The sequence below is a fragment of the Prionailurus bengalensis genome, chromosome D4, assembly GCF_016509475.1.
Source record: "Prionailurus bengalensis isolate Pbe53 chromosome D4, Fcat_Pben_1.1_paternal_pri, whole genome shotgun sequence".
Classification (NCBI taxonomy): domain Eukaryota; kingdom Metazoa; phylum Chordata; class Mammalia; order Carnivora; family Felidae; genus Prionailurus; species Prionailurus bengalensis.
The window spans coordinates 28,669,271-28,697,081 of NC_057359.1; the positions used below are offsets into that span (position 1 = coordinate 28,669,271).

General features: G+C 45.4%; 1 protein-coding gene across 1 annotated transcript; it reads right to left on the reverse strand.

Annotated features, from left to right (window-relative positions):
* Window positions 1-41: 41 nt before the first annotated feature.
* Window positions 42-27,716, reverse strand: FBP1 (fructose-bisphosphatase 1). The gene is made up of 7 exons (XM_043567087.1): window positions 27,401-27,716; window positions 14,885-15,047; window positions 12,464-12,556; window positions 6,790-6,930; window positions 3,190-3,327; window positions 2,003-2,122; window positions 42-371 (listed from the first exon to the last, which is right to left on the reverse strand). The coding sequence occupies exons 1-7, from the start codon at window positions 27,568-27,570 to the stop codon at window positions 180-182; spliced, it is 1,017 nt and encodes a 338-aa protein (XP_043423022.1). The 5' UTR covers window positions 27,571-27,716; the 3' UTR covers window positions 42-179.
* Between the last annotated feature and the right edge of the window lie 95 nt (window positions 27,717-27,811).

Here is a 27,811-nt window from a genome sequence, read left to right on the forward strand (position 1 = left end):
CATTACTGAGATAGTAAGGCAGCACCAAGCACTACACAGCATTTGACAGTGAAAATATGCATGCTTTTTATTTCTGCTGTTTAGGAATGTATGATGCGCAGTCAGAAAGGGGTAGCACCGTGTGGGATAAAAGGTCCAGGTAAATGGCACTTCTTTCTGGTGTGGGCAAGGCCACTTCTTCATTTGGCAGCGTGCTTCTTACAGATCTCCAGGAACTCCTTCACGTCTTCAGGCGACCCCAAGATGATTGGCGCCCTCTGGTGGATCTCAGTGGGAACAATGTCCAGTACAGCTTCCTTGCCAGTGGTAGCCAATCCTCCAGCCTTCTCCATGACGTAGGCCATTGGGTTACATTCGTATAGCAGTCTCAACTGAAAAAAAGACCCAAGAGCAGCGCCCTCACACCAGAAAATATTACATAGAAAAGGGATTCGTTCTATACCAAACTAATACAGAGCTAGTGGGAGTTTCCAAGGTAACATGTAACTCTCCCTTTCCTTCTATGAGGTTGTAATAGCCCCCACCCCCAAGGCTGCCTCTAAGACCAAATGGTTAACTTAACCATTTGGTTAAATTAAGCCATTCATCAAGCCAGAGCCAGAGCCAGCAATAGATGGCCTGATGCAAATGGGAGACAGACCACCTGGACTCAGGACTGAATGACATTTTGGCAGAACTGATGGTTCCCTTCTCTTTATAGCACGGAAACTGGACCTAATGAGTGACTCGGTGTGTGTTTTGGATGGAGCTTTGCCTATTCTAAAAGCATTAAACATCCATGGTAGTGTCTGGCTGCAGACATCTGGAAAGCAGACTGGCTCCTCCAAACAGTATGATATTGTTTGCAACGCTGTGCACGTTCCTTTTACAATTCTCCAAAGGCTTCAGGGTTGGGATTTAGTATGTTATACATCTTGGCATTTACTTTTAAATATTAACTTTTTTATTGTGTTCATTTTCATGCAGTCTGCCTATTGAGCAGACAGCTTTTTGCAGGTGTTTCCTGACTCTATTTCCATACAGGTGTCATGGCCAGAGTTGCAAAATTGAGGGGGAAAAAAGGAGGCACCTCAATATCTGTGTTCAGAAACAATTTTTTGAGGCATTAAAGAAAAGTGCTATGGAGCAGGCTAATCACACAGGCTGAGATGCCTGATGTGGCTGTGGCAAGGGCGCTGTTTTAAGCAAATAAGAATACCTTCAGCAAACTGGACACCACCAGCTGTAAACAGAGATCTGAACATATCTGGAATATATACACTTCTAACTATCTTAAGGGGATTATTGTTCCCATTCCTTCTCTTGCATTAAAAAAAAAAAAAAAAAAGACAGTCTGTCTATCGGGGAAAACAAAGGGACAATACTTGGGAAGGAAACACACTGTCACTGTGTAGAAGAAAAGCGGGGCATCCCTCAGCCAGTGTTAAGCAAGCACAGCTCACCCCATGGCTTCGGGACTCTGCGGGCATTAGACCAGTGCAGTCAGTGGTAACGGCTTCCCTGAAAGCTCTAGGTTTCCCCAGAGAGTCTTTCTTTCCCTAGGAAGGTTTCATTTTCCAAGCAGCCAATGTCAGCTCATTAGTTATTTCTATTTTATGCCTCTTGAAAGCAATCAAAGGAAACCTTTACTTGGATACATATTCGATTTTTCTGCCTTGGCAATGAAGCTGAACTGTTTCATTTCACATTATGAATGGCATTCATTTTTCCCAGGCCAAACCACGCACCCACTGGAAGCACCCGTCCTCACCATGACACTATTACTTATCTTTAGCGATGGAAGGGCTCTCAAGAGACCATTTTGAGCTGATATCACCTGGCTTTAATGAGGACAACCTTTAATCTAGGAAAGAAGATGCCACACATATCCTCAGCATCCTACTGCGGGGCACAATGGCAATATAATAGCTACTGTCATCTTTCTTTCTTCCGAAGTCAAATTCCCTGGGCTGCAAAGGAACTCCACTGCCTCTCAATCACCTTTCAGGGGTGATTTGTTTACCTTTCCATTGGGGCTCTTCTTGTTAGCTGGGTACAGAAAGATCCCTCCATAGACCAGGGTGCGGTGGACATCAGCCACCATGGAGCCCACGTACCTGGCGCCATAGGGTGCTGTGTTGTCCTGCAAGGTTAAGATTAACAATAATTAGGGTTGCCGCAAAGAAAATGAGTTCTGTGTCCTCTATGCTCATCTGATTCAACAGTCATTTAATGAACACCTACGAGGCGCTTATTTGGGGCTGTGATAGGCAATGTGAGGAATATCCTGTTCCCAAGGAGCAGAAACAAATAGCCCCATTCTTACACATCTCACAATAGGTCAAATTACCTGCAGAAGCCCCAACCGGGGATGGGTTGATTCTGGTTATGGGGTTGGGACGGCCATCACAAAATCATACGTTTTAACGGGACATTGCAGGCTGAGAAGGATTTTACCAAGCTAAGGAGCTGGGCAAGGGGGGAAGGGAACCACCCAAGCAAATATGGCAACACAGAGAAGCCAAATGCAAATGCTGTCCACCAGGGTCTGGGGAGGACCCTGGTGCAGTGCGTGTGTGTGCAGGCTTCAGGGGTGGGAGGGGAATCCAGGGTAAGGTGGAAAGAGAGATAGTAAAGCTGGAAAGAGAGCCAGCTCTGAGGCCCTGAATGCCAAACAGTATCTGGGCTTCCTCCTCAGTGGCATTTAAGTAGGAGTATGACAAAACTGGATATTCCTGCATAGAACCAGCTCTATAAACAGCCATTCCTTCTCTTTGTATTTGGTAATTTGTAACCTCTTCAGAAAGATGCCAAGATGGACACTCTTAATCTTGAGATGGTGGATAGAAATCCATCGGACACCACAAGGTGGCCACCTGGGTACGAGAACCACATTCTGTGCCATCTGAGATCAGGGACTACAGAAGTGAAATTTTTTACTGCCATTAACGAACTCATTCATCCGGCGACTTTATTATCCTAATTTTCTTCTGCCAAGAGAAAGTAGCAAAGGCTGACACGGACCCTCGGACTTTGACTTCTGAGGGCAGGGGTTCCAGTGCCCAGGACTAGGTGGGAATTTCGTCATGGGGTCAGTGCACAGTGGAATCCAAGGCCCTGTGATCCCTGCCACCTTTAGCCTCCAGGCTAAATCATGAACCAACAGATCTGTGCATAACTCACGGGCCCTTGCCCAGAGCCCTCACTTACCGGGGGGAACTTCTTCCTCTGGACATACTCAGTGACAGCAGGGTCGAATTCCTTGGCATAGCCCTCATTGAGGCTGAAGATATTTCCTTTCTTTTTGATTTTCACGTCCCTGTCCACCAAAATGAACTCTCCAATGGCCTGGAAACAGGAAGGAGAGGGAGAGGTGATGAGCTGCCTCCTCCAGGGGCCTGTGTGAGGGCTGGGCTGGGCTGGGCTGGGCTGAGCTGGACTGAGCTGGGCTGGGGGTCCTGAGGCTGGGGGGCACAGGATGCTTCTCCTGGAGCTGGGACACTATGTCCCCAGCCTGCCACTTCAGTAATAGCGAACAGGACAAGGGAAGAGTCAGTGGGCGAAAAGGAAAGAAGAGAAGAGGCTGCCGCAGATGTTGTTAGGGGATCAAAATTTTTGGGTTTGCTTTCAAATGGTTTCAGTAAAACAAGAGAGAAACCATACAAAAACAGGGAGGGCAGAAATAGGTAAAACAGCAGCAAAACCTGAGGGAGATTAAGAATTGTGTGTCCACTCATATGTGGAATTTAAGAAACAAAACAAATGAGCAAAGGAAAAAAGAAGAGAGAGAGAAAGACAAAACCAAGAACCAAACTCTTAACTACAAAGAACAAACTGATGGTTACCAGAGGGGAGTTCAGTGAGGAGATGGGGTCTGCAAAGTGTTTCTCAGAACTCGGTCCTGCCACCAAGTCCCAGTGCTGAGTTGATGCCTTTAGGGCTGAGGTACTTTAGAGGAGATGGCAATCTGGAAGGAAAGTGTCACCTAACTCCCACTGCTCTGGACTGAGGGTTGTTTGGGGCTCCTACATGTCCTGAGAAGAGGGCGCTTGAAGACCTGTCCTGTGGGGAGGGGGCTGTTCCACGGAGGTGAGAGGGAAGAAAGGAGGTATCAATACACCTGTCTCCAGCCGTTTACCTCCCCCCCAGCAGAGAGTGGTTCCTGCAGACAGGGAGTGTGTCTGACCTAGAAAGAGAAGAATAGAAGGAGGGAGGGAAGGCAGAATGGAAGGAGAACAGGAAGGATGAGGAAAAGGAGAAAAAGAGACTGGAATTAACAGTGGTCATTGAAAGGCTTCATTGTGAGTGATTCTTCTTTTTTCCTTTTATGCTTTTTTTTTTCCCAAAAATTCTGACCACAGTTATGTAGAAACATTCTTTTATAATCAGAAAACTAAATAAATAAATAACTATATTTAGAAAAGAATTCTTGAGGGGCGCCTGAGTGACTCAGTCAGTGAGTGACTGGCTCTTGATCTCAACTCAGGTCAGGATCTCATGTTCACGGGATTGAGCCCCGAGTTGGGCTCTGCATGGAGAGCATAGAGCCTATTTAGGATTCTTTCCCCCTCTCTCTGCCCTTCCCCCTCCCTCCCCTCTCTCTCTTTCTCTCAAAATAAATAAACATTTTTTTTAAAGCATTTTAAGGGGCGCCTGGGTGGCGCAGTCGGTTAAGCGTCCGACTTCAGCCAGGTCACGATCTCGCGGTCCGTGAGTTCGAGCCCTGCGTCAGGCTCTGGGCTGATGGCTCGGAGCCTGGAGCCTCTTTCCGATTCTGTGTCTCCCTCTCTCTCTGCCCCTCCCCCATTCATGCTCTGTCTCTCTCTGTCCCAAAAATAAATAAACTTGAAGAAAAAAAAAAAGCATTTTAAAAAAGAAAGAAAAAAAGTCTTGAAAACAAATCCATCACACAACAGGTGCCAAGAGCTCATGAAGCCATGCTTCCAGATGCCCTGCCCTGGTACCTGGCCAGAGCATGCGAGACATGAAGGAGCAAAGTCTCTTGCAAGTGCAGACAAGAGACTAAAAAGCCTTCTGAAAGTTAAAGCCTGCTGGAAACGCAGAGAGAGCTGTCTCAGTATTTTTAGCAGAAACCATCAGCCAAAATGAAAAGAAAGCGCTAAGGGGGTCCGAGGTTCGCCCCGCAGGCACCAGAGAGCAGTGGGTTAATGAGATGGTGTCCCCAGCAGGGGACCATTACAGCAGGCATGCACCATTCTTCCAGACACTGAGGGGCCATTAGGTCTCAGGATGGCAAAAGACTATCAAATACACAGAAACTTACTCCCAGAGACACCGGTCTACGATCTGGAAACAAGAAAAGATTTCATTTTTTCTACACGTCCACCAACTCAAAGGTAACAGAGAAGTCACCAGAAGAATGTCTGGGGGAAGCAGTACATCTCTGGCAAAACAGTAAATCTGCAAACATCAGTGATTCCAGAAACTGTCCGCTGGGCTCCGGGTGAACTTTGCTCTGGTTCTGCCACTATTTTCCCCTGAGGTCACCTCATTTGGAGGCTTAATCTGGTATTGTTCCCTTAGCCTTGTTTATCTATTAAGCACCGGTTCTTCCAAGGAGGCAAAGTCCAGTTGTGCAAGATTGTAGGGGGCCAAGGCAGCCTACGTTCTCATTTATACCATCTGCCATGCACAGAGTCCAGGGCCTCACCAGGAACAAACTGTCTCCCGCCAGGTGCCAGCCAGGCATCTATACCTTGTGTTCAGTGCGTCAACAAAAAGCACCAAATAGATGAAGTTTCGTTACTGTCATAGGAGGACTCGTCGAAAACTAAAAGGTATTTATAAGCCCAGTTCTTTTCCCTTTGGGGCACTGTATCAAATGCACAATGAACGTGCCAACCTACTGAATTCTACATTCAACAGTAGGTTTTAAGTGGGCCAGATATTTAGAGAGATTTCTTTCCCCAATTCATCTGCTTTGTTGAAACTGTCATCTACCTGAATAAAGAGATAATTCCAATTAACAGGCATGTGGAAGGAATTACCAACAAATTAAAACTGTTAATATTTTCACGGCACCCTGGACTCCTCTTTGTGAGGTAGCTTTTCTCTATAAGGTGGCAGGAGGAATTATCTTCATTGCCTTCTTTAAGTTCTCTTCCTTGAGTTTTTCAAAGCCTTATCAAAACTTCAAGGGTTCACAGAAGGTGTGCATGCATGAGCACAACATCAAATGAATTAGGTAGCTATTTTTGAAAAAATGTAAGCCACTGCATTGGGACACCCAGTCACCTCTGCAAAACAAGCTAGTTAACGGAGATACTGAGTGGCAAACAGACCATCTACAGGCCCTATCTGGTCCATAAATGTGTTTTAGTTGGCTAGCACATACATTTTTTAAATCCAGTGTTTCTTGAAACATTGGAAGCCTTGGCAAGACTGGACCCTTATTCCCAAATAGTAACAATTGCTAGACCTCTCCAGCTAGCTTTCCCCATTCCCCACCATTGCCCCAGTCTTCCTTCCCCAGCACACTGCATTCACTTACGTGGCCTGCCTGGACTTGGTGGACATTTGAATCCATTTGGTAATGTCTGTTCTAAAGAATTAATCTTGGAACAAAGTCCCCCGCTTATGCTCTGGACAAATATTATTTCTCACCTCAGTAGGCTTCTCACGATATACACAGTGCCCCTCCATCTCCCTCACTCTTTCCCCACTCCATCGTCTCTGCCCCACTGTGGGCCTCATTTCCCACCTCTACATACCCCCCCTTCACCCTCCCACACAAATAACAGACATTTGCAGTCACCAGCCAAGCACCTAACTTCACACAGTGTCTCTCACCGGGTCCAGCATGAAGCAGTTGACGCCATTCGCCATGGCCAGGACCAACATGGTGGCACTGCCATAGAGGGCATAGCCGGCAGCCACCAGTTTCCTGCCTGGCTGCAAAGCGTCCTTCTCAGAAGGCTCATCAGCTGAACTCTGGGATAAGAAAGAAAACACAACATGTTTTTGTTTTGTTTTATGTTTCCTTTTTCCAGTTCAATCATTAGCAAGATGCATTATCAAGGTACTCTCCTAATACAACAGGGCATCTTCCTAGAAGGGCCTTCCTCCACACATCAGTAATATCCTGATTACATTACCACAGCAGCCTTCCCCCATACTGCAGATTTCCTGCATCTGGATCCTTCTTTCCAGTCAGGGGCCTCCTCCAATTTTACTAATTTGATATTCCCTCATTTCTCCATTATCACTTTCGAAAAAGAGCATGCCTCCTTGCCAGCTCCCACTAATTTAATCTTATTACAGGCATCAATGTCTTTCACCTGCCTACTCCATCTTTATTTAAACATATTAAGCCTGAGCTGCAGGACTGTTAGTCTGGCGAGGAAATCAATTTTGTGGGCTTTGGCCAGTTGCTGCGCGTGCCTTAGTGGGCAGTGCGGCCTATTGCCTCACACACCCAAGCAATTCTCAGAAATACGGGAATTTAGAAGATCTCTCCAGAGTCATTCCAGGATAGGGCAGTTGCTTTCCATTTTGTTGACCACACCCCACAGTAAAAAAATACACTCACACCACAAACCAGTACCAACACACGTGCACATGCACACACGACTACACAAATTTAATAAAGCAATACTCACACTTAGAACATTACATGCACCCTAATCTTTTCGTTTTTCATTAAAAACATAGCCCACTGGGTCATGTGACCATAGTTTGATACTAAGGAAGGGGACGCCTTAAGGGGATCTTCTTTATTAACACCTGATTGGCTTCTTCAGTCCTCAAAACAGCCCCAAACAAATCTTTCAGCTCGAATACTCTCTACTTGGATTCAAACAGAATAAAAAATGAGCAATTTCTGCCAATTTCATTTATTCCTTCCCCAATCAGAGATTCCAGTAGCTGAAAATAAGTACACACATCTGTATCACAATGCTGGAGATGGAAGTCATCCCAGCAAAAACATCCCTGGTAATTTTTCCCTGTAACTTTTGACACTGTGGCCCAGAGGCCATCTGCATCAGAATCACTCAGTACGCCTATTAAAAATGTGTATTCTGGGGGTGCAGCCTAAGCTTACTAAGCCAGACTTTCTAAGGGGGAATCTGTATTTTACTGTGCACCATACATGACTCTTGCACTGTAGTTTATAAAAAAGGAAGAGTCCAAAAGCCATTTTTTCTCCTTTTTCCCCTCATTCCCACTCCTGTGTCTAATAAATGGTTTTCACTAAGGCGGTTTGTTGGTTTTTTGGCTGGATTGGGTCATGTTATTTGATTTAGTTTGGTTTGTGTTCATAGAGCAATGCATTGCATCTAAACACAGACCAATCACGCTATCAAGATTTTGAGTTGTTTTCCCAAACTCCAAATTTTGCCAGTGTCCAACCTGAAAAAAAAAACCAGCTTTCTTCAAGGCCAATGACATAGGGGAGGACTCAGTCCTCCAATTTTCCTCTATCACAACTACTTAACCCTGCCAATGCAGTGAGAAATCAGGTAACAGCAATATGTAAATGAATGAGTTGACTGGGAGCCACTAAAGTCTTGAAATAATCAGTTCTCCAGTAAGAAAAGTCCCTCAAAGATCCATCTCACCCGGAACCATCTGTGCCTGCCTGTGCCAACAGTGCAAGAGTAAACAGCTTTTCCTGAAATGTCGCCACCTGAAAAACTTACCCTCTGACTTCCATAGAATAAGAAATGGTCACGTTGTCTATGATCCACACACTCAAGAGAAAATAATGCCATGGAATCATGGATTAGGAGGAATTCTTTCCTAGCCTGATCTTTCTAATGCATGGGTTCCCTCCTTCAAACCCCAGCAGTGAAGGCCTTTGTTCCAAGGGATCCATCACATTCCCATGCAGATGCTCATGGACCCACCGATGAGCCCTAGGCAAAATTAGAGAAAGTCTCTAGACCCTACCTTTCACTACCTATCCCAGGCCCCCACCTGCTGCAGGTATGGGTTTGTTTTACTCCACACCACTTCATGAGGAAGACATCATGGAGTCTGGAGACTTAAGGCAGTGGAAGAGAATATCAGGCAAGAGTGGAGCTATGCTATCTTGTCACTTATCTGGTCTTCCCTCAGAGGGGCAGCCAAACCCTCCTTGGAAGGGCTCACAGGCATTTTAGAGTCCCCCATAACTCAGCCAATATTGTTCATTTACTATTACACTAGACAACCTAGCCTACAAAAAATAGATAAAACAAAGCCCCTGCCCTCAAGGGGTTTATAATCACTAGTGAACATGGGTAAGTTTTGCCTGGTCAGCAACCACAATCCTTCTGATAACTGCACTCACTGTTAATCTCCTTAACATACTCCCGGGCCCTCAGCTCTCAGGGGGGGCACATGACCCTGGCCTGGCCAACAAAATCATCGCATGCCTCAAGCCATAGTGATTGGTTGAGGGATGGCCAGGTGATCAAAGCCAAGCCAATCAGACCCAATGAGATGACATTCTTATTGCAATTGTTGGAAAAGAGGCTTCCATCTTCTGCTCGACTTAATTGAGAGGAATGGGTGTGAGCCTGGATTTGCTAAGCGCTGTTTTGCCACCAGAGAGGAGGAGCGCAGTAGAGATGGAGAGGACGCGTCTCCTGGTTGCATGGTCTGAGTCCTTGAATGCAGCTGCACCTGAAGCAAATCTATCCACTGGGCTTTCTACTTATGAGAACCAATAATTTTCTTCTACTTTCCTTCCTTCCCTCACTCCCTCCCTTTTTTCATTCCGTTCTTTAGTTTGAGTTCTGATACTTTCCATTGAATGTTCACATACAAACCAAGTAATATTAATAGCTAACATTTATCAAACACTTTTTTGTGCCAGATACTATTTTGGGGGCATTATTTTTAAGTTTCAGTACCTCCCCTTTACAGATAAGGAAACAAGAGGTACAGAGAGTTAGTTACTTTGCCCAAGGTCCTATAGAACTGGTAAGTGTCAGTGTTAGGAAGCTGCATTCCATATGGCTATTAATTAATAAGTCTCCCTGTGCTCAAAGGACTTGAATTGGATTCTGAAACTGCCCGAGCACTTGTGAAACTACATTTAGTTGTGGGGACTGGATATTTCCAAAACCATCTCATATGAAACACGTTTAGCTTAAAAACATTTTTTTTTAAAGGAAAGGAGGACAGGGCAGGGCAGGAAAGCCATTTCCAAACATGTAAAACAAAAACAACCTTATTTTCTGATGCTTTAAAAGGCCAAATGAGGGGCACCTGGGTGGCTCAGTTGGTTAAATGTCCGACTTCAGCTCAGGTCATGATCTTACAGTTGGTGAGTTCGAGCCCCCCATCAGGCTCTGGGCTGACAGCTCACATTGACAGCAGTAAATGTGTCACTTGAAGTATCAGACACATGGATGTTTACCCCCCACCCCAAGCCCTCAAATGGTTTCAAAGAATCAATAAGATGTTTGAAAATTGAAATGACATAAAGGCAGGTGTCACACTCTTCTTTTTTTTCTTTTCTTTTCTTTTTTTCTTTTTTTTTTTTTTTTTTTGGCTCTTAAGAGAGCCACTTCAGGTTTATTAAGAGCATGGAGACCTGTTGTTGAGTTTTAGCATTCATCATTCAAGCTGCTGTTGCAAGCTGCTTTGATATATATATATCAAATATATATATATATATTTTTTTTTTTTTTGGTTGATAGCTAGTTTTCTGGCTCTCAGTTTTCTAGGGATTTTTTCTTTCCTTAAAAGAGTCTTTATTTAGGGTTTTGAGATAGAGACTGTGGCTGGCAAACATCAACACTCCTTTAGTTTTGGTGAAGTCATTAACCAGGAAGGAGTCTACCATCATAGGAAGAATTTTGCTAGAAACCTCTCTTGCTCTACTGTGGATTCGATACTTGATAGGTAAAAATTACCTCCCTCCATGTCTATAATAGGAACGTGTGTTTCATGGTATGACTTGGAAAATAACTGAGTTGTTGCCTTTGCCTTTTTGTTATGAGCATTAGAATCCTCTATTACCCAAACTGATTTTGATGTGGATCTGCCTCTCAGCCAAGACAGAAAACCAAAATCCACACCAATGATGAAAGAAAACCATCCCACGGTGGTCCTACTTTCCATGTGTTCAAAAGGAGATTATGTGCAACACCAGACAAATCACTCTGAGAAATAAGGTGCAAACTGTGGTCCTGCCTCTCAAGCTGTGGCCTCCCTCTGTCTCCCGAACAGGAAAGCTGGGAGGAAACTCAGAGGTCAGCTGAATGAAGCTGCCTCATCCACTGAGATGAAGGAATGGGCTCAGGCTTTACAGAGGTTTTATTTCTAAAATAAACAAGAGGGGCAGAAGTCAAGATGACATACTTTAGATTTCATAATGTTTATGATGGGCAATGGGGACCCATTCTATTTTTTACCAGTCTGTGTACTTGAGTTATTACACACACACACACACACACACGCACACCAAAAAAGAAGGAAAGAGAGGCTCTGGAGGTAGAGTTACCCACCCAGTTCACATAAGCGAGAGACCCAGGCCAGGAGTCTGGGGCCCCATGCTGTACCAGTGTGCAGCAAACCCTCCACAGAGGGACAGAGGGTAAACATTCTAGGTTTCACCATCACAATCGCCATCACAACTACTTTACCCTGCTGGTGCAGCTCAAAATCAGCCAAGGGCAATATGTGAGCAAACGAGTTGACCATATGCCATTAAAACTTTATTTATGGACAGTGAAAACTAAATTTTATATGAATGTCATGGGGTCACAAAATGTTTAGATTTTTTTTTCAGCCATTTAAAAATGCAAAGGGGCTAGGGTGCCTGGGTGGCTCAGTCTGTTAAGGGTCTGGTTCTTGGTTTCAGCTCAGGTCATGATCTCACAGCTTTGTGGGTTCGATCCCCACGTGGGGCTCTGTGCTGGCAGTGCAGAGCCTGCTTGTGATTCTCTTTCCCTCTCTCGCTGCCCCTCCCCCACTCGTGCTATCTCTGTCTCTCTCAAAATAAATAAATAAACTTAAAAAAATTTTTTAAATAAAATAAAAATGCAAAGGGGCATTTTCTTCTCACAGGCCATACAAATCAGGCAATGAGCTGGATTTGGCCCCAGGGAGTCATGGTTTGCAGACTCCTGATTCAGGGTCTTTAAAGGACAATTTTGACATAACTATTACTTTATTGTTGTATATATAATTCTCAGTTCACATAGTATGATCACTGTGACAAATCTATATTGACCCTTATTTTTATTCTCATTTTCCCTCATAAAAGAAAGCAAGATATAGCTAAAAGAGAGAAATAGCTTTCTCTTCCCACCCACCCATGTTTTCCTATATTTTCTTTTAAACGACTTAATGGATCATCATCAAGACGTTAATGCTGGAAAAGTGGGAACTTGAGATACAAACCCATTTCAAGCCTCCCAGTTTCATGATATACATTCTGACAGCTTCACCCATAGAGAAATAGTACTGGGTGCTCAACCTTAACTTTTCTTTTTATCTCAACCAAGGGGCTTGACATATTACATGTTACCTTTTTGTAGATGCCAAAAATTGTTCCAATGGACACAAGGCAGTCAATATTGGAAGATCCATCGAGGGGATCAAAACAGACCACATATTTACCCTGAGCAGAGAAAAAGGAAATACAACTTTACTTTTAAAATTATAGCAAAACAACAAGAATACACTAAGGGGATAAAACAAGGGACTCTAGGGGGAAGTTCAAGAAATGTGAGTCATTTATCCTCTGTCATGGAAGGGATAAGGTGGCATACAGAATGAAAACAACAACAAAGTATACATCCCAAAAGATCATTAGGCAAAGAAAACACAGAATAACAGGTCTAGATGAAAATGATGAAATACAGATAAATAAGTCAAAAATTCCTACACTGTTGATACAGATGGATCATGATTTTGGTTTGAGTTTCCTGGCAGCCAGAGGAAAAAAAGAAACAAGGTTAGTCACTTATTTTTCTTTATTCATAAGGGGGAAAAAACGTAACAATTCCTTAGGTGAAGCAAAGACAGAATTAAGATCTGTAAAAAATCTTCTCGTGCAGATAAATAATGATACTTGAGGTTATAGCGCACAGATCTCTCAGCAATATCCCTACTGTGATTCCCAAAGGGCATAACTCTCTGTGGAAGTTGGACTATCAAAATGTCACTCTTTGAACTGGATTTTCAGCGGTGTGCTGGAGCTGGTCCCTATGGGTGCCCAAGAGCTAATGGTGCACATCTCTTCCCAACTGTGCTTTCAGTGATGTCATGTTGGTAGCTTGAAATAAACTATGGGAGTATTGACACAGTTGAAATTGGCATGTGCTACACATCAGAGTTTTTTTTTTTTTTTTTTTTTAAGAGAGAGAGGGGCGCCTGGGTGGCTCCGTCAGTTAAGCGTCCAACTTCGGCTCAGGTCATGATCTTGCAGTTTATGAGTTCAAGCCCTGCATCAGGCTCTGTGCTGACAGCTCAGAGCCTGGAGCCTGCTTCTGATTCTGTGTCTCCCTCTCTCTCTGCCCCTCCCCTGTTCACACTCTGTCTCTCAATAATAAATAAATGTTAAAAAAAAAATTTTTTTTTAAAAGAGAGAGAGAGAGGGAGGGAGAAAGTTTACCAGTACACCACTGGGGATTTTCCATCTCCAAATCCACCACTTTAAGATGTGGTTTTTAAACGTTCTGCATCAAATTAAGAGGTTTCTCTGATTCCCTGACCTATTGCTCTTAACAAATCACCCTGGCTGATGCAGAGGAAGCTGTCATCTGGAAAACAGAAACATGCCTATTATCAAGGCATGTTACAGTCAGGGAAGTTTGAGGTAACTGATAGAGGATATTAAACACAAAATTCAATCCACATGCCTAAAACTGCCAAGTACCTTGAGAAGCCCAGCAGAGAAAAACATGAACTTTGAATCTGACATGAAGTGGTATTTTAGGAATGATGTAAAACAAGTTAATCCGATATGGCTTCCCACCCCTCTTATAAAGGTCAAAACTGGGTAGCAGCCAACCTCTTTAAATTAATCCTCCAATTGCTTTTTTCTAATGCTACTCCTTCCTGTCGCCAGTTCATCTCAAACAGGGAAAGGCAGAAAGCCCATATAAGTGCACATCACATCTCAAAAGGTTTTTTTTCAAATCATGATTGCTGTTCTTCAAAAACTGGCTATACTCTTTCATTCACTTCTTCAACAACAATTTATTGTTGAGCCCCTACAAGCTGCCAGGCAAGATGCTGGGATACATAAAAGAATATAACCCATCAATAACTTCAAGAAGCAATCAAATCAGTGGGATCCAAATAGATTATAATGCATAAATCAGCGATAGGAATTGAAAGCAGTTTTTTTTAAGTGTATTTATTTTGAGACAGAGTGCACAAGTGGGAGAAGGGCAGAGAGAGAGAGAAAGAGAGAGAGAGAGAGAGAGAATCCCAAGCAGGCCCCATGCTGTCAGCATGGAGCCCCACACGGGGCTTGATCCCACGAACTGTGAGATCATGACCTAAGCTGAAATCAAGAGTCAGACACTTAACTGACTGAGCCACCCAGGCAACCTGAGCAGTTTAAATTGGCAAGAAAGGTGAGTGTGAAGGTTGGCTATTTGGTGGGTGGAGATGAAGCAAAAGAGGTAGTTAACAGAAGCCAGACTTTGAAAAGCCTTGAACATGACAACAAAAATTTAGGGTTGGGGATGAGTAGGAGTACATAAGAGTCTCTCCAATGTATGAGTTCAGTGGTGGGGTGGTATTGGCATGAACTATGGTGTAGACAGTAAATTTCAGATACAGAAGTGAGGTGCAGTCTGTGAATGATGACTGATGGTTTGAGAAGAAGATAGGATGATTCCTAGGAATCCACCTTGGCTGAACAAGTGGAGCCATTTATAAAGCTAGGAAGAAAATGGTTACATTGAACCCCTCAACAGTAGAAATGCAGACCCACCCTTTTTTCGGGCTCTACTATAATGGCATGCTTATCTTCCTCTGACACAAGAACACAGGTGGCAAAGGATGACTTTAACATGTTAATAACCAGGTCATTGGAGAGGACATCCAGCTTCTTCACTTGGTCACCTGTCACGTTGGTAGAGCCAGCAATTCCATAGCTAGAGGAAAGAAAAGCCACAAAAATATAAGCCATGACCACCAGAATATGCTAATGCACCTATAAACCCATTGGAAACGGGTATTAGTAGGATTTAGAAGACAGGAAGGAAGACACATGGTTTGGGAGGAAAAAAAAAAAAAAAAAAAAACAAGAAGAACGGTCATCTCCCTGGATTATTCATCTGTCCAGTACCTATCAAGTTTCCCAGCACACGTTTGTGGTTACATCCATGTTTCTGAACCGTTTTTTAATGGCCCCTAAGAAGGCTTTTTAGCTTTTTTTCCTAATCACACTCCTCCATGAAATTTTAATTTGAATACTACAAATATAGTGTATATCTGTGCTTTATATATTAAAAAGACTGATCTTTCTCACTTCCCCCCAAAACCAATCTTTACCTCCCGGAAGCACAGGTTTAATGCAGAATGAATCTGCTGAGAGGTACAGCAGGCAAGGGAAACTTCGGGGGGGGGGGAGGGGCAGGGAGACTTAGATATGAGCAAAGACAAGGGATGCTATGATTTTAGAGCTGTAAAGCTCCTGAAAGAAAATATCGACTGGTCGCATCACCTCATTTTATAGAGAAGGAAGCTCACACCCAGACAGCAACAGGCTTGTCTGAACCAGAGAAGCAGAGCAGAAGTGAGAAGCTGCAGGAAGTGGAAAATCTGGAGTTTCTACTTTATTTTCAAGGTACCTGTAAGTCAGTAATTGCAGAATTCCAGAAGCGGAGTGGCTTGTGCAAAATGCAGCCTAGTTTGCTAGAATGAAGTAAGAGGCAGGTTGTTCTAGCCCGGTGTTGAGCAGGAACACTGAGAAGAGGGAAACGTTTTGGAGAAAATGCACAGTCCAAGAGAAGAGATTGCGTGTGGGGAGGGCAAGTAGGAGCGTTGAAGACACCGCCAAACAGCTGAGAGTGGGTGACAAGGGACACAGTGGCAGCCCTTGCTGAGGCTGCCAGGAGCACTTGCCTGGGAACCGGTGGTCCCAGGAGCCCCTGCTTCAACTCCTGCAAATGCGTTTTCTCTAAACAGAACTCACATGTCTCTGGCTGGACGGACAAACCTGAGCCAACACTGGGAACCGTGCCACCCAAAACGCCTGGCCTGGCCTGACCTGGCCTGACCGTCTCCAGAAGGTAACTCCGGCTTCCCAGCAAGCCCACCATTAGTGCCGCCTCAATGTCATTCACCTGCCCACCTGGGGATGGTGTCTCATCCCACCAGCCCTCTGCCCACTGCCACCCTTCCCACCGTGTCGCTCCTCGTTCATGAGTCAAAGACCGAGGGATCTGTCAGACCCACAGCTGTAGCCCGTGGTCCAGGCGTTGGGTCCTCTCCCCACATAATCTTTCTCTCACCTCAACGGTGAGGCCGATGCTGCTGGAGACAGAAGGCAGCCAGATTCTGGGTGGAATGAGAGGGGCTTGGCAGGGCCACCAACCCAAATACACCTCCCTCCCTAGCCCCACTGGCCCTCACTGCTGCTCCTTCTAAAGTCACTATGAATTCAGGCAGGGAAACAGGCTGTGGAAAGGAACCTGAGCTCTCTAACAGAGACCCAGCTCACACCTCACCTCTGCAAGTCGCTTTCCTCTCTGTGCCTCCTTTGGTGCATGAGCCCACTGAGGGCAGTGATACCTTGTGCGGTGCTAGAGGATTCCATGAGATGAGGCACGCAAAGGGCTTAGCACAGCCTTTGGCATGTAGTAGTAAGAAAAAATGTTAATTATCTTGGTTGCTCTCTCAAGGGAGCCCTCATTAGGGATCTGCACCTGCTGAGGGAGGGGAAGCGGGGGGGGGGGGGGGTGGGTTCGGAGAGCCCCCAGGCTTCATCCCCCATCATGTTAGCATGGATGGTTTATCCTTCACTCCTGTGAGGAGGACGACAGGGGTATGTTTTCCTCCATTGTGTCCCGGCTTCCAGCACATAGTAGGCCCTCAATAAACACTTTCTGCATGAATGAATGGCATACACCCAGGAGAGCAGAAACCTGAGCCTGAAGGAATGAGTACAGGAGCAATGGACTTTCAAGGTCATTCCACGCCTTAGAATGCCGGGGAAAGCCACTGGCACGGTCTCCAGAGGGGCAGGCCTATGGGGACAGCTCCACAGAGGCCTGGAAGCCTGGGGCAGAGGGACGAGGCACCTGAGGTAGGCATGGGAAAGGCCTATTTCACACTTCGGCCTATGTCCCACCTGCTCAGGTACCTCGTCCAGCAGTATGGGGGAAGAAGAGTCAGACTCCAAGGCTTCCTAGAGGTTCGTGTGAGTGTCCATTCATTTCACAATATTTATCATGCCCCCAGGGGATGTTCTGAGTGCTGGGGGTACAGTGTGGAGCAAGACAGATGAGACCACTGCCCTCATAGAGCTTATATTCAAGTGAGTGAGACAAACAAGAAACAGTAAGTGCTCTGGGATGGTCAAGACCACCAGCCTGGTTCCTCACTGCTGCCCCGAGTGTTAAGCTCCTGCTCTGGGTCACAGCGGGTGACACCACCTCTCTGTAATGGGTGTCAGGTACGCCATATAACACTCTGGGGACACGTGCTACACCTGGCACTGAAATGGCCATGTTCCCTGCCAAACCAGTGCAGGTAACTGGCCACCTCTCTGGCTCCAACTCCCTGCAAGGTTGGGTGGTTACCTTTCCCTTTCTCCTCTTTACGCCATCGAGGGTCCCTCCTCTGTTCTAACGAGAAGGACCCTTTCCCAACTATCCTCCAGTTGCTTGTGAAACATGAAAACAAAATATATGGAGATATAATGTTCTAGGCCCCTCAAACTCAAAATTCAGGTACTTTACAACTTTCTTAGGTCATCTTGTGGCAGGGTTTCCCCTGGTGACACCTGGTGTTTAAGAAAGTCTTTTATAAAGGCATAGGAAAGTGATTCTGAGGTAGAATCAGAGCTCAGGATAATGAGTTCCCAGACTGCCGCTTTGATAGTAATTACAACCAAGTTCATATCCTATCACTGGGTGTTCTTTGCGTTTTGTCTTAGCACACAAAGTTACCCTGACTCGTGTTTGTCCCCTGCATTATTCCGCTCAGGGATGATAACCCAGGCAGGACAAATGCTCAGTCGGGCTTCTCCCCAACACACCACAGGGGGGGTCCTCAGAAGAGCTGCAAGATGTCCCTGAGGGAACACATTTCCACAGCCCAATGAAAAGCCAGAAGCATGCAGGGCTCCTGCAACTCTGACAGAGGAGAAACGTCCTCAGAAATACCCTCAAGGAACTAATTAGCTGAACAACACATGGAGCTTATTTTCTCCCAAGTTTTCAGAAACCCTCTTGAAACAAGAAATGTCTGCCTTCTGATCAGTCATCATTCCTCAAAGGCCCCAAAGGATAGATGACAAAGAGCCTTCACTGTGTATTCCGATGGCCACAAGGAGAGAGCAGCGTCACCCGCCTTTGGGATGGACAGCAGATGTGGGCCTTGGCTTCTAGTGAGGCGGCCCATGCCTCTGCCCGGCCACTTTAACTAGGGCTTGGAAAGTGAATCAACTGTGTTCCCCAAACCAGAATTCTAGACAGGTTCCAGAAGAGCCCAGCAGAGGCCAGAAGCCTAGCCTGGTGTAGAAGCAACTTTCGTGCTAGCTGTTGTGAACAGGAGGGCACGGAACCAACTACCCTTTCACACACCACCAGGCTCTTTCTTACATCAGTTCCCAATATGCAGTTCCCTGGGGCCAGAATCAGGCAGCAAATGAGGCTGCAAGGTTGTGGGGAAACCATAATACAACTCTGTCAAAAAAAGCCTTCCAGAGTCCAACTATGCCTTACGATCAGTGGAGAAAGAGAATCAAGCCAAAAGGTGAAAAAATGGGTTGCCCTAAGCAAGCTGTAAACCTCTAGGCTGAGCTCCACCCTCCACCCCACACAGAGGACTCAGTTGGGCACTGATCATGCAGAGATGGGGTCATCAGTTGTGACCGAGCTAGTCATTTGATCTGCCAAAGAAGCTTTTCCTAAATGCAAGTTATCACAGAGGGAAAGGGAACACATCATGGGCTTTAACTCCACGTGATGAGGGAGCATAAGTCAAGCTGAGGGGCAAGCACCAAGTAGCATTACCCCTGCCTTCCCCAGGCAGGATATGTGTGACATTCCTCAGACAATCCTGGCTGCCCAACAACAAAGGAAAGGACAGAAAACAGATGGCTGGACTGGTCAGAGTCTCCATCAGTTTACAAATCTCTTAGTCAATTACAAGAAAAAGGCAATTTTATCAATAGCCTAAATCTCCAGAAACCTATAGCCTCCCTTTCCTGGAACCCCAACACCACCCTCTCCTCCATAGTGATGTGGGGGAACAAAGGAAGGAAGAAAATGGCAGATAAAATTGAATCTCCATATAACCTACAGCCCATTGACAGATACTTGAGGCAGGCAGAGTAAAACTTTCTCCAGGAACTCCCTACTGGTCTCAATGTTAACACTTTGCTAGAGGGAAGAACAACCTTGGCCTGACAATAGCTAGGCCTCCAGTAATCTGTGAGTCTTTAGCATATGAAAATCTCTTTGGAAACTTCCCTTTTGACATAACCTCCCCCAGCCCCAAAGTATATAAAAAGCCACTCTTCACAGCCTTAGTGCAGCTTTCTGCCCACAGGTCCTGTCCTCATGCTTTAATAAAATCACCTTTTTTGCACCAAAGATGTCTTCAAGAATTCTTTCTTAACCGTCAGCTCTGAACCCCACCGTCACCCCAAAACCTCATCACACAGGCTAGGACTCTAGATTACTGGAGTTCAGGTCCTGGCTCTGTCACAGGCTAAGGAAGCCAAGGAAAGTCACTTAAAATCTAACCTTTGGTTCATCTGTAAAAATGAAAATTAAGTACATCTACTTGGTAATAAATGGGGGAAGCGAGGGTCAATGAATTGATATAGGCTTAGAATAGAGCCTGGCATATATAGGTGAGTGAGCAAGAATTGGTATCATTCCATTCTCATCCCTAATTTTCCTTGGAAATAATACACCCACGCTAAGAACCAAGGTGGGTCCTGGCAAGAACACTGCACCAGAGACACCTGGGTCCAAATTCTGTCTCTCCTTCTGAGTATTTATCAAGGTGCCTCAATTCCCTGATGGATTGTTTCTGCTTCTACATTTTGTAAGGACGAGGGTTAATCCACCAATGCACCTGGTTCACAGCAGCCAAACGGCAGCCATGATGTTCTCAAGCAAGCCCCACAGGCGTCCACTGAGTAAATGTTAGTTGATGATGGGGGAGGGGCAACCATGACCTCTAAACCAGTTTTGCCGGCAACTTTTGAGAAGTCAGCCAGTGCAGAACTGTGTCACAGGTAACTGGCAACAAAAGAAAGTGCTCAAAAGTTTGCATTTGAAGAGTCTTAATGGGGATAGTATTGCATTTGAAATACCTTCAAATGCACTCCATTTTTATTCAAATTGTTGGCCTTGCAGTCTAAGTAATTCAAGGGTGGGAAGCATCCTGTCAGGGTTTGAGTCCTTGTGAATTGTTCCTTTTTAAAGGCCTAGACACATAAGAGTTCTCTTTTTGGAGGTTGGGGAACAAAAATCAACTTGAAAAGTATCTGCTTGGGGCGCCTGGGTGGCGCAGTCGGTTAAGCGTCCGACTTCAGCCAGGTCACGATCTCGCCGTCCGTGAGTTCGAGCCCCGCGTCGGGCTCTGGGCTGATGGCTCAGAGCCTGGAGCCTGTTTCCGATTCTGTGTCTCCCTCTCTCTCTGCCCCTCCCCCGTTCATGCTCTGTCTCTCTCTGTCCCAAAAATAAATAAACGTTGAAAAAAAAAATTAAAAAAAAAAAGAAAAGAAAAGTATCTGCTTTCACTGGCACTGTAAACCTCCCTGAAAATTTGAAAAAGCTACATTGCTTTAATTCATATAATAGGGAACTCCTTAAAAGGATAGGTTAAATTTGGCCAGTATTTTAAAAGCCTTAGACATTTGGATTAAATATTAGCATTGTGTTTCAAATTTACACATGACTTCTAGAATGGATGTGCCATTTCGCAGCCATAAAGTTTGTGATTTATGATGATCAGGGGAAAGCCGCCTTTAGCAACATTTCTGTAGCACAGCCCGAGAGACCAGGATTGGAGCCAACACCCCTCTCAGGGAAGAACTCTCCAGAGCATTTCTTCCTGACGTCAACAGGACAGCAGACAGCAAGCAAAAGAACCAAATGAAAGAGCTCATTTTCAGAACACCCACCTGAAGAGAAAGGAAGACAGATTACTATTTACACCTTATCACTGCAGTGGAACGTAATAAGACCTGTTATTGATTGATTCTGAGGTAAATGACCAACTGTTCACCCACACAGGGATATCCAAGGGTCACATCGGAAGTTTGTTGAAAGGGCGCCTGAGTGGCTCAGTCGGTTAACTGACTTCGGCTCAGGTCATGATCTCGGGGTCTGTGAGTTCAAGCCCCACATCAAGCTCTGTGCTGACAGCTTGGAGCCTGGAGCCTGCTTGGGATTCTGTGTCTCCCTCTTTCTCTCTCCGCCCCTCCCCCCGCCTCAAAAATAAACATTAAAAAAAAAAAAAAAAAAACTTTGACACAAATGCTTGGAGCAAAAAAAAGAAAAAGAAAAAGAAAAAGAAATTCGATGAAGAAGAGATGCCAACCAGAACAGCGTTCAAAAGTCGCAAACCCCAACCTTCGCTTGTGTTCCTGCCAGTCAAAAGCAGACAAATAGGATTCCCTGTGACTGGCTGTGCTTCTCGTATGGAAAGGAAGTTACAGTTCACTCTCTGGTAATAAGGAGAAGATAATTTAAGAAATATAAAATAAATCTGATAAAGTTTGAAAAATTCAATATCATAAACTCTGCAAATTTGAAAATAAACATGTTAACACATCTGTAATTCCAAAATTAAAACTGAGGTTCCTTATTATTTTTTTCCATCAAACAACCAAGAGAACCCCATATATAAAAGCAACTTTTATGGGGCACCTGGGTAGCTCAGTTGGTTGAGCGTCCAACTTTGGCTCAGGTCATGATCTCAGGGTTTGTGGGTTCGAGGCCCGCATCAGGCTCTGTGCTGCCAGCTCAGAGACTGGAGCATGCTTTGGGTTCTGTGTCTCCCTCTCTCTGCCCCTCCCCCACTCGTGCTCTGTATCTCTTTCTCTCAAAAATAAAAACATTAAAAAAAATTTTTTTTTTAAGTCCTATTGGGGCACCTGGGTGGCTCACTCGGTTAAGTGTACAACTTTGGCTCAGGTCATGATCTCACAGTTTGTGGGTTCAAGCCCCACATCGGGCTCTGTGCTGACCGCTCAGAGCCTGGAGCCTGCTTTGAAGTCTGTGTCCCTCTCTCTCTGTTCCTCTCCTGCTTGTGCTCTTTCTCTCTCTCAAAAATAAACATTAAAAAAAAATTTTTTTTAAGCAACTTTTCTGGATACCACATGAGCAGTATAGGAGGTTTCCTGTAATCAACCTGATGGTGCAACGTTGCTCTAATATATAACGTTCCATCCTGAAATACATGCCTGGGAATGTATGAGTGCACATGGGTAACTACTATGGATTGAAAGGCAAAACAGAAAGACATACCAGTTTATAACAAAAATAATAATAATCTTCAGCCTAACAAAGTAATGACCATATTGGTACCTGTTTAATGAACTCAATTCATCCTTACACAACGTTCTGAGGTTGAAGAAAAACAGTGGTCTCCATCTTATAAGTGGGAAAACTGAGGCTCTGAGATATTCCATCAATTGCCCAAATCCTCACAGAAATTGAATGGCACAGCAGGACTCCAAGCCCAACTCCACTGCTCCCCAAAACATGCTCTGAACTCCTGCATGTTCTGTTAAATCCAGTCCTGATTTTCTTCCCCTCTTCCTCTCTGCCTCAGGGCAAAGGTGCCAAAATCCAGTGGCCAAACCGTGAGGCAGGATTTCTTGCCCTAATCCCACACAGCCCATCCAACAGCAGGCTGAACAACACCTCCAACTGGATAGCGCTCCAACATAACAAGTTTAACGTTTCCAAAATGTTGAAATCACCTTCTCATCCATCCCCAGCCTCTAAAACCAGCTTCTGCTTTGGAATTCTGTTTTGGGGTTTTGTTTTGCTTTGTTTTTGGATGGCATGGCCCTACCCTCAATTGCTAGAACCTTCTCTTTGAGAACCTCACTGCCCTTTCTCACCCAATCCACACTCAAGACTTCCCTGGGGTCTCTCTCCACTCCCCTCCAATGCTCCAGCTCAGCTCAGTGCTTTCCTCACTCCCCACCCTCAATGGCTTTTCCCAATATTTCAGCTGCCTTCCAAGTCTAGACTTCCAGCCATATCTTCCCCAGATTAATTGCTAATCATGCCACTGACCCACTCAACAACTTGTACTCACTCTCTCCCCTTTGCATACACCTGCAAAATATATTCACCCCTGCCATTGGATGCTCCCAACACACTCAAATTTAACATCCACAAATGCCCCACCACATGTGCTCCTTGCTTTAGTCAAACTAAATGAGCACATTCTCCAGAAATATCTTCCCACCACCGCTTACCTTCCCTCACACAACTGCTCACCTCAAAATGCTCTCTAGCCATCAGGACTTGGGATCATCTTTCCCTGCTCACTGCCAATGCCCATCTCAGTGCCCCACAATCCTTTGCATCCATCCACATTGTATTTTTGGCATCTCTATGAAAGCATCTTTCAGGAACTCTATTGTGTTTTGTAACTAATTCTATACTTGTCTTACAGCATAAACTCTCTGTTGTTCTCATCCCTCAATCTCTCCTAGAATTCTGCACATTGTGGGTGTTCAATAACGTTCTGTTGAATTAAACAGAACCAGCGAATTCTTCAGGCAATGATTTGGAAACACGTACAAAGGGAAATCAACTTCATATGCCTTAAGCAAAAGCTTAAACCACTGGAGAAACACTTTCTCCCAAAGGAGTGAAAACAAAGACAAGAGCAATCACTTCAGTTTGAACCATAAATTCATCAGATCCACTTACAGGCTGACTGTTCTCCTTGGGAGAACAGAAGGTGGGTTGCCCCTTGTATGAATGTCATTACCTTCCCTCCAGAGAATGGATGGAGGGGAGGCAGAAGCACAGAGATAAGCCTTCAAGAACAGGTTTTCTAGAAGCACAATGGCTTCTTGAGGTACAATTCTTAATTTGCATCAAAAATAAAATTAATGGGTAAGGTTTAGAGTCAGATGAGCTTTAACTGACTTGGGGAAAATAAAGTCAGAGACACGTGGTATAAAGACTCCCAGCCTGGGGCGCCTGGGTGGCGCAGTCGGTTAAGCGTCCGACTTCAGCCAGGTCACGATCTCGTGGTCCATGAGTTCGAGCCCCGCGTCGGGCTCTGGGCTGATGGCTCGGAGCCTGGAGCCTGTTTCCGATTCTGTGTTTCCCTCTCTCTCTGCCCCTCCCCCATTCATGCTCTGTCTCTCTCTGTCCCAAAAATAAATAAACGTTGAAAAAAAAAAATTTATAAAAAAAAAGACTCCCAGCCTGGGCAACAGGTCTATGCACCTCACCCTCAGCCCTCAGCCCTCCCCTTCCCACTCCCCCCCCCCCGCCCTCAGGGCCCTCATCTGTACAAAGAGGGGCTAGACTAGGTGACTTGAGTCTTTCAAAACTCTGTGATTCTATGAATGTCTTATCAACTACAATGAAGCTGGCTACAACAGCAACTATCAGTTGAAAGAGAGAGAGACAGACAGAGAGAGAGAGAGAGAGAGAGAGAGAGAGAGAGCAAGAGAGATACCGCACTCCACGCTCTACTTTTAAACTGATGTGTCCCTGGTGAGACATGACTGAGCTCTATAAAATGGTTTCTGTGAGGTTCCTGCAAATTTGCAATCATGTTGTTCCTCTGGGTACATGCCCTCCTAAAGGCAAGTCTTCAGCAGTAACAAGTTATTTGCAGGCACGGCCTTTTCATCAAAGCCTATAATGAATGTAATTTGGAGGCCTGGCTTGAGATCTTGTCTTACTGCTGCCTGCCCAACTGACCATGTCATACTGAGATAACCAAGTTCTTATTTTCCCACAGGGGTTCAGAAGTGTCCAAGTTCCTGGTCCTCCCCTGTCAACTACCCACACAACCAGGCATCAACCCCTATTCCATAGGTACAACACTGCTTGAAACAAAGACCTGTGTAATGCCCTACCATAGAGGAAGGGTTAAATAGTCCATGATACACTAAATAGCTCATGAAACACTACACAACAGGTAAAAAGGAGGTGGATTTATATGTCCTGACATTGAAGGCTTTTCATTATATATGTTAAATGATGGGAGCAAACTACAGAAGAATATATTAAGTGTGATGCCATTTTGTTTGCTATATTACATATATATACATATGTAAATACTATCTATATATAAAATTGTATGAGTATAAAGAAGTATCTGGGAAGATAACCAGTAAATTATTAATAGTTGATACCCCAAGAAATGGATATGAGATGGGTTTCACTTTTTCCCTTGTGTTCTTTTGAGTGATTTGAAGTTTTGTCAAGGAGTACAGCTTATTAGGTAGCTTATAGTAATAACAGCAATATATTTTTTTCAAGTATGTTTCACGCCTGACGCAGAGCCCAATGTGGGGCATGAACTCACAACCCTGAGATCAAGACCGGAACTGAGATCAAGAGTTGAACGCTCAACGGACTGAGCCACCCAGGTGCCCCACAACAGCAATATTTTTTTAAATCTGGTATTTACAACTATCTGGTCTAAAATACACACTCTAGGGGCGCCTGGGTGGTTCAGTCGATTAAGCATCCGACTTTGTCTCAGGTCATGAGTTCGAGCCCCGCCTCGGGCTCTGTGCTGACAGCTCAGAGCCTGGAGCCTGCTTCCGATTCTGTGTCCCTGCTCATACTCTGTGTCTGTCTCAATGATAAATGAACGTTAAAAAAATTTTTTTTTAAATATACACTCTTATCTAGCACCCTTTTGTCCAGGTCCCTCTAAGGCTGAGGCTATTTTAAAGGTGAGAAAGATACACATCAGAGCACATCTTGGGTTTCTGAGTCTTTTGAGGATTTTGAAAGGTACTGACATGTTTTTTAAATAATACAAGAAATGCCAAGCACCCTTTTTCACAAAGCTCCCTGGTCCTCAAAGGCAAGAAAGGTGGTGAGGGCACCTATACTTGTAAATTAAATCTGAACGAAGATGTTAACTGAGTATTTCCTAAAACAAAGGCTCCTTAGAAACATATTAAGAGTGGCTGTAGGTGAAATAGTAATGGAACCACCACCTTCCTAACATACTTGTTCCAATCCCAGCAAGGCCCGTCTCTGCTTATCATCTGAATAAATGTGATCGACACACACACCCCCCCCTTTTTTTTTAAGAATTAGCTCCGCCAACCCACTGTATGGGACCAAAGCCAAACAGCTCACTAGAAAAGGAATCCAGGTCGTCCACATTATATTTTTTCAGATCAGCTATGAGCATCATACACATTTTTACAGTATTCCTAAGTGTAGGAAACATTAGGAAGCAGTGTGGGCAGTCTGAAAACCCAGGGACATCTCAGCTAAGGCAAGGACCAATCTAAATATAAAGTACCTGTGCACACCAGAGTAAACCGAAGGGTATCTGTGTTACTTACAAAAGCCTCATAAAAAGGCGCCCTTTGAATCCCATGTCCCATGATTCCTCTGCTACACACACAACATGATGTGCAGATTCTCAGCATCTGCACCACCTACCGCAGAGCTTCTTGGAAATGCAGACTCTCAGACACCCCAGACCTATAGCAGCCCTTTGCTCACAATCATTGCTACTCTTGGGAGCTCTGGGCATGCAGGCTTCCTCCCAGCCTACCTTGGGTTTCCTTTCTTCCTAACGGGACTTGTTTAGGGTCAGGGAGGTACTACTAAATCAGAAACCTGAGCTTGGGACCCCAATTCCAGAGGAAGTGAAGGAGGTCAAAGAAGACAAAGGGAAAGGAGGCACTCGCGCCAGCACTCTCCTGTAGGAGGCCCGGTTGGGTATGGTGGGCAGGCCAGGTGCTCAGCCTGGCTAGCCAGTTTCACCAGGGAGAGGCGGAGAGTGGGTGCAAAGGCAGGTTGCTCAGCCCAGAGGAGAGGGCTGCAGAATGGAGACGGCTGTGGACTGTGAGCCAGGTCCCCCCCACCTTGGGGCACCCCCAAGCTCAAGGGAGGGAAGCCAGGGCATAAGTGCAGTTGGACAGGCTTTGGGAGAAAGAGGCTACCAGGAAAAGGGAAAGAGAGAGACAGACTCCCATCTGTCAGACAGACAGGCAGGCTGGCATTAGGAGGAAGGGGACCACACATCCCCAGCGGAACAGACAGGACGCTGCTGCCCGATGGCCAGAGGCCTGACTCACAGGTGCGCAATGCCCGCTTTGCGCACGGCGGTGGAGATGGCTTTGACCGCAGTACAGAGCGAGTTGAGCAGCTGGGTCATCTCGCCTGTGCCGCGGGCCTTCCTGCCCTCTTCCATGACGAAGCGGGTCAGGGTGACGATATCCGTGTCGAAGGCCGCCCGGTCCGTCATGCTGAGGCCGGGCTGCGGCGGGGTGGGCAGCAGGTGCAGGCAGCAGGTGCGTACGGCTGGGCGCCGTGAGAGGAGTGAGCAACCGCGCAGCGTGTCGGCACCACTCGGAGCGTAACTGGCCAAGGCCAGGTTCAGGCGGTGTGTCCTAGGGGAGCCTATAGACACAGATTGCCGCCTCCCGCCCCCGGGAACACCTCCGCGCCCGGGCCTCCGCCCTGCTCAGATTGCGGCTCCGCCCACG

What these genes read in the sequence shown, in the direction of transcription:
- FBP1 (XM_043567087.1), bottom strand. Translation starts at nt 27,570, where the DNA reads ATGACGGACCGGGCGGCCTTCGACACGGATATCGTCACCCTGACCCGC. An exon ending in TAGTAGAGCCCGAAAAAAGG is followed by an intron (nt 12,557 to 14,884) that starts GTGGGTCTGCAT and finishes TTCTCTGCTCAG; the next exon opens with GGTAAATATGTGGTCTGTTT. An exon ending in ACTGCTTCATGCTGGACCCG is followed by an intron (nt 3,328 to 6,789) that starts GTGAGAGACACT and finishes TCCTGTTTCCAG; the next exon opens with GCCATTGGAGAGTTCATTTT.